The sequence below is a fragment of the Dermochelys coriacea genome, chromosome 9, assembly GCF_009764565.3.
Source record: "Dermochelys coriacea isolate rDerCor1 chromosome 9, rDerCor1.pri.v4, whole genome shotgun sequence".
NCBI lineage: Eukaryota > Metazoa > Chordata > Testudines > Dermochelyidae > Dermochelys > Dermochelys coriacea.
In genome coordinates this window covers 8503761-8510556 of record NC_050076.1, presented here as the reverse complement: position 1 = coordinate 8510556, position 6796 = coordinate 8503761, and the positions used below count along the sequence as shown (strand labels likewise).

Genomic DNA, 6796 nt, shown 5'->3' with positions numbered 1-6796 from the left:
TTGGCAGAACAACCAGTTTCTAGCTGTCTAAAGGCCTGTGTGTGTGTGTGGGGGGGGGGGTGTTGAGGGGAAGGCCCCCCTCACATCTGGCTGTCAGGGCACATGGGAAAGGATGCTGTCCTCATGCCAGTGGGCCCCCTCTGCTGCCTGCAAGCAAAGCTCCCTAACCTGGGACGGCTCGCTAATGAGCAGCTCACACACAGCTCCTTGTTCTGCAAAGGGCTACTGCCAACCCAAGCGCCAGCCCCCCCAGTTCCAGGAATTATCCCTCCTGCACACTGCGCCTGCCATGTGATTTGCTGCTCCCCTCTGAAATGGCCCTGGGCTCCTTCCAGCCTGTCCCAGCCAGGACAGCCCACAACAGAGCACTGAGCAAATTGAAGGCACCAGGAAGGAGCCCAGCGGCAAGGCTCAGCAGCCCCAGCCTATGGGCCGAGGGAGGCAAAGGATGAAGTGACTTGCCCCAGTGATTTAGTGGCAAAGCTGGGATTTGAGCCCAGGAGTCCCTGGGGGGACTCTACATAGCGTGGAAGAGAGAGCAGGTCTCCTGGCCACGATCCCTCCCTGTGCCAACACCCTGCTCCCATCCCGCTCTCTGTCCCCAGCACCCAGGGGTGGCTAGGTGGGAAATAGCATTCAGCAGCCAGGCCCCTGGGACAGGGACAGGGGCATCCCTAGGGGCGGGGCAGGGCAGGGCAGGGCCATCCCTAGGGGGCAGACGGCCCGGGGAAAGGGGCCCACAGCCCCTTCTCCTGCGCCCAGCACCTGCAGCAGGCACCAGAGAGTGGCTCTGCCCCGGGCAGGCTGTGCCAGTCCCAGACCGGGCTGCTTGGGTCAGTGCTGGCCGGCCCGCCCGGCTCAGCCCTGGCCCTGGGGGGGACTCGCTCCCGCGGGCACCGCTCCTGCGGTGAGTGGCCCGGCCCGGCGGCCACGGTTCCCCCGGTCGGCTCCAGCCCCTTCCCCGCCGGAGGTGGAGCGAGCGCCCCGGGCCCGCCCCAGGCCGGGGCGGGGCGAGCCGAGCCGAGCGCTGGGGCTCAGGCAGGAGCCGCCGGCGGCAGCCCGGGCAGCGGAGCGGGGCTGGGGCGCTGCTGGGGCAGAGGACGGGGCGGGAGGCGCGATGGCCGCGGACGGGATGGAGGCGCGGGCGCTGCACTATGAGCAGACCCTGGTGAGTGTAGCCGTCTGCGGCTCCCCCTTTGCCAGCCTTGCCCGGGCCGGGGGCCGGGGGCCGGGGCTCTGCAGGGGCGAGGCGCTGCGGAGATGCCAGGGTGGGCACCCTAGAGGGTGGGAGCTGGCGGCTAATGGGCTGTGGCCCGGCGTTTGGGCCCCCCAGGAGAGCACCCTGGGGATGAGGGGGTGCCGGGGCACTGAGCATGGGTGGGTGCCAGGGCTGCGGGCACCCCTCAGAAGGGGGCCCCGAGCGTGGGTGCGCTCTGTGGACAAGCCCCCCACCCCAACACATGGTACATGGGGAACAGGGAGGTGCCAGGGCTGCAGGCACCCCCAGGAGGAGGCTCCGGGGCTGGGCGTGTGTTGGGCACCGCTAGGAAAAGACGCGCGGGGGGTGGGCACACACCATTGGCATGTGGCTGCTGTGTACTCTGGTGACTGCCTCAGTGAATTGTTGTGCTGGGCATCACCCCCCCCCCGCCACCGCCCTGGGGCCAGCCCTGCACTGGAATAGTGGGGCGGGGGGTAGGCAGTCGGTCGGTCGGTCAGTGCCAGCTCTGCCTCCGAAAAGTTTCAGCTGCTTTCCTCTTACCCGCAGGGGCTCAGGCCTTTCGATGCCTGCACTTGGCACCAGGCTGCCCCTTTCTCAGGTGCCGGTCGTGCCACATTTGCTCTGTCAGTGCCCAGGACCTCATCTCCCCACTCGCTACCTCTGCCTCTGGCACCAAGTCCTGTTAACAGAACAACTTCCTCTAGTGGCTCAACTTTCTCCGTGTGTGTGTGAACTTCGGGGGCCTGCGAGGGGCAGAGGGGGCTTGGTGCCTCTAGGAGAGCAATGCCGGAGCTGCGCTCCCACCATGCGCTTTCACTCCAGCCAAACCTTAACTAGTGTGAGAGGTTGTTTGTCATTTGCTGGCCCTAATCTGGGGGCCAAACTAGGGGCTCTCTGTGCTCCTCCAGACCCTCCTTCATAGAAACTTGAGGTACACATACCCGCACTAGGTCCCCTCTTCCCCTTTCCCCTCCTCAGGGCCAGGGCAGGACTGGTCCTGCAGTCTATTCCCCAGGTCTGTAACAATTTTAAATGTCACATGGGGTTTCCCCTTCATCCTTCGGGGACCATTCCCTAGCCACATCCACCCCCTGTCGGGGAGTGTCGGGGCTGCCAGCCCTGCCCTGTGGGCAAGCCCTGGCCGGTTTCATCCCCCGTCAGGGAGTTTCCCACTGATATTCAGCCTAAATTGTCATTTGATCCATTTTGTCCCCTTTTACGCCCTCTACAATCCCCCATTAACACCGCTAATACCTGCAGCCTGTTCCCTTTCTCCCCCACCCCCAGCAGCGTGCTGTGCAGCCCGGCAAGGAGGATTATTTAGCTCCTGTAATCTCTCCCTCCGAGCCCCTAAGCGTCTTGCTGTTGCGTAGTGGTGGGTCCCTGGCTCCCTGCTGCCACCTTCCTGTTCCTACAGCCCCTGTCTCTGGGGGTGCCTCTCCTCTGCATCCAGACCCTTTCTCCAGCAAGTTCAACACAGCTCCCTCCTTGCGCCTCTGCCTTTAACCTTAGCTCCCATGTTTATGGTGCTAGCCCTGCACCCTAGATGTCTTCATATCTCCTGATTCTTGGAATGACTCCTGCCTCTACTCACCAAGTAAACAAGCAGCTTTTCTCGGTTCCTTGAAGCTGAACGTCTGGGAGACCAAAGTGCGAAGGGACCCAGCCTCCATCCCAGGTCCAGCCCCTCTCTTCCCTCCTCCCTCTGCCTTCCCTGAAACCTGGGAATGAAACATCCCTCACCTTGAGCTTCCCCGACTCCTGCAGCACTGCCCTGTCCCCACTTCTCTTGCAGTGCTCAGCCATGCCCCTTGCTTCCCTCATGGCAATTCCCTCCTCTGTCCCACCCCTCCAGACCCCAGTATGGTGTTGCCATCTCCCCATGGGTACCATGTGCCCCCGCATCAACCCCTTCCTGCTACAGCTCCCAGGGCAGATCTGCTCCTCTGTGTCCTTGGACTTGCTCCATCCAGAGGTGGGATTGGCTCTCGGTGGCTCAGGGAGCTGATAATTTACCCTGCAGGCTTCGTCTTGTGCCCTGTGAGCTCATCTTCCTGTAAAGAACCCAACGCGCTGCAGTTGTGAATATAGCTTTACTCGATGGTCTCACACGCCGTAGCCTGATTAGGCTGAGCTCATGGGACACACGAGGAGCTCCTTGCATCCCTCCATTTCCCTCCCCACAACATCTGTGTGCCACCCTCCTATCCCCCTCTATTCAGGGGCTCCCCTCACTCCTCCCGCACGCTTAGCCTGGCCTGTCTCCCATTACCCCTTCCCCCACATGGCAGGGGCTCTGTGTTCCCCCAGGCTGGGGTCCCCCCGAGCTGGGTGCAGCATCCCCGGTGGTATCTCTCCAAAGCTGTGTAGAGAGGGGACTTTCCCCTCCTTGCTCTAATGCCCCTGCAGCCCTTTCTCAGCTGGGAGAAGCCTGCGGCACTGCACATTCCCTGCAGGGGGCGCCACTGGCAGGATGCTCTCTGCTGGCCCGGGGGCTCTGGAAGGCTCAGCTGTTGAGATGTGAAACTCCATGTGCCTGGATGGTCCTTGGAGGCTCGAGCCCTGGACTTTCACACTGCACCCCAGAGGTGGCTGCATTTCTGCAGTGAAGTCTCTGGGTCCCTCAGGAAGGAAGGGGTTAGAGGACCCCTCTGAGGTGCAGCTGGGAGATGTCGAGAAGAAAGAAGGAGGTTGTGGGGGCACAAGACTGAGGGCTTTGCCATGTGGAAGGGGCACAGAAGGTGGTGATGGGGGGACAGGGAATCATGGCTCAGAGAGGAGCAAGCACCAGGGTTGGGGGCCCAGTCCCATGTGGGGCAAACCAGGGGCATCTGAGCCAGGCCAAGTAGCTCTTGCCCTGTGAACTGGCTGAAGCCCTCAGTGCTGGTGTCGTGCATTGAGCCCCTCTGCGGGACTAGCTGTTGCGGGTGCCAGGTGTTATCTGAGGAGAGGAGTGCGAGGTTGTGCCAGCTCCGATCCCTTCTCTATGGGCAAACGAAGCTGCAGCCACCTCTAGGGAGGCCCAAGTCCCTGGGGCTTGCCCCTGGGGGAGGGGAGGGTGTTGAGCTAACCCTTCTCTAGGGGCCTTTCCAGACTGCTGGGCAGTCAGGGTGAGCTACCTTGATAACCCTCGCTGTGCATTGGGTTGCTTTGTGGCCTGGGCAGCAGGGCAGGGCTCGACATGCCCGCAGGCCAGGGTGGGCGGGAGCCATCAGCTCCTGCACTATCCCAGCTCTGATTAAAAGCACGCAAGCCTCCAGCCCTCCTGGCTGTGAAGAAAGTCCTCTGAAAGCACCCTGAGCTTAATCGACGCCGTGCCGCCTGCATGAGCCTGCAGGCAGGCAGTCCCCATGCTTCTGCTGCTGGCCAGAGCCCTGCCGAGCTGCCACACAGTGAAGACAGCCTCCCCTGCCAGTGTTTGCTGTGGCTGGTTCCATGCTGCAGCTGCTTGGGCCCAGCTCTGAGCAGAGACAGGCCTGAGGAGGGCACTTCGGATTTCAGACACCTGCCAGCTGGAGGCAGATGGAGCGGCCCTGGGGGCAGCACCAAGTGTGGATCCCAGCAGCCTCCTCCCCTTCCAGTGGTGGGGGGAGAGGCCTCCCCTGGCCATTCTCCCTGGACACTGACTCACCGTTTCCCCAATCTTTTGTACTGGTCTCTGGCAAAGGCTGCCGGGGTTACAGCCGCTGCTGTATGCTGGGGAGGTGGCATGGTGAGGAAGCTGGCAGTTCCCTGAGGACTCTCCTTCCCAGCTTGCTGTGTCATTACTCTGGCTCGTGCTGACCAGCTGGAGACTTTGCAGCTGCCTCATGGGGAGCAGGGTGGCATCTTGCAAGGGGCACCTGCATTGCAAAGCCCCAAATCCCCACCATGCTCATCGTTCGGGGGACATGGCCCCGTTCATCTGCCCCGGGGTCTCTCCCGGCGATGCCCTGCTAGGAAGAGGTCATCTGTGGGGACACGCACGCAGGCTGGTGCAGTTTCCAGAGCACTCTAGCCCGGTCTTGGGGCAAGGCAGGTGGGGTGGGAGCCATGAGGGCAGGACAGCCATTGTTTTTCAGGAGCTAAATAGCCTCCTGGCACATCTGGAGGTGGGGCAGGCTGCTTTGGGGAATGGGGCTCTTCCCAGGCCCCTGTCATCGGAGCACAGGCATGCTGGGCAGCGGGTCCCAAACACCCTGGGGAGTGCAGCTGACTACTCTAAGATCCTATGCCAGAGCAGACTGCCTTCATCCCGCTGTGTTTTGGCTGACAAGCCAGGGATTGAACCGGGGACTGCAGCAGCGTGAGCTAAAGAGCCTGGGCTCCCTCAGGGGGGCTGTAACAGGCTCAGCTCCTCTGCAGATGGGCACAGAAAGGGGCACACCACAAACTCACAGGTGGGTGATGCCATCAGTGGGCTGGGCAGGGCCCAGTTCCTTAGGCGTTGGGGCCCTGTGTAGCTTTGCTGCTGGGCCAAGTAATGGGGGAAGGAGGGGATAGCATAGAATACCAGGGTTGGAAGGGACCTCAGGAGGTCATCTAGTCCAACCCCCTCCTCAAAGCAAGACCAATCCCCAATTTTTTTTTTTTTGGCCGGATCCCTAAATGGCCCCCTCAAGGATTGAACTCACAACCCTGGGTTTAGCAGGCCAATGCTCAAACCACTGAGCTATCCCTCCCCCAAATCAGTGGAGATGCTCCCCCCCCCCAGCTCACCTTGTCCCAAGCCCCTCCATCCCTGGGCAGCTCCCTAGGGCTCCCCACCCATTGTGGGGCTAGGTGGGGCTGCACTTGTGAAACTAGAGATGGGGGAGGGGGGTGTAGATCACCACTGCTGTGCGGAGGATGGGGTCGGCATCTGTGCAGCAGCAGCCAAGCTGCCCTCTGCCTTGTGGGAGAGTCCACACGGTGGGAGGACCCGGGGGCGTGTGGGGTGTGAACCCCCCTGAGACGTACTGGCACCGACCAGTGCAAGGGCTCACGTAGCCCCCAGCACTTTGGCCCCTGTGCTGCACAGACGCTGCTGCCTCCCTCCTCACTGTACACCCAGGAGCCCAGGGATGGTTGTAACCCCAGCTCACGCCGCATGTTGGGCCCAGCTGATGGAGCGGGCGGGGTGCTCTGGAGACAAGTGGTGTCCACCCTATCTCTGTCGATCCCACCAGTCATGAGCCACGCGGTGCCACCTCTTGTGAGCATGTGTGAAATGGTATATTTCCCCCAGGCTTCCCTGCTGACCAGGGGACAATGTGTCCCTTTTCCGGCTCCGCCGGCTCCGTCTCTGAAAGCCAGGGTAACCGGGCCAGCACATGTGCTCTCTGCCTTTGTGGAAGCAGCCTGCACCATGCTGGGCTCAGGGCAGGGCACAGTGGTCAGCGGAGGGCCTCTGCAGCTGCCTTGTGCCGGGCTGGGGGAAGCGCCTGTGGGCACGGGGCCGGCCGAGAGCATGACACGGACTCTCTGTTTCCTCCTCTGAGAAATTTCACACCCAGGCTGGTGATTTGAACCGGCTCCTTTGCAGCGCAGGGAAGTTCAGCTCCAGCCGGGCCCAGCTGGTTTGAACAAGCGAGCTGTGGGAATCGCCCTCCCAGC

At 62.2% G+C, this 6796-nt stretch overlaps 1 protein-coding gene across 2 annotated transcripts in view; it reads left to right on the top strand.

Moving 5' to 3' along the window:
• Positions 1-1043: 1043 nt before the first annotated feature.
• Positions 1044-6796, top strand: part of CLCN2 (chloride voltage-gated channel 2) — a 50915-nt gene continuing 45162 nt past the window's right edge. For both annotated transcript variants that reach the window (XM_038416103.2, XM_043492058.1), the window contains exon 1: positions 1044-1168. In XM_038416103.2, coding sequence (XP_038272031.1) covers positions 1118-1168 — 51 coding nt within the window. In that variant the 5' untranslated portion in view covers positions 1044-1117. The remainder of the gene's footprint in view (positions 1169-6796) is intronic.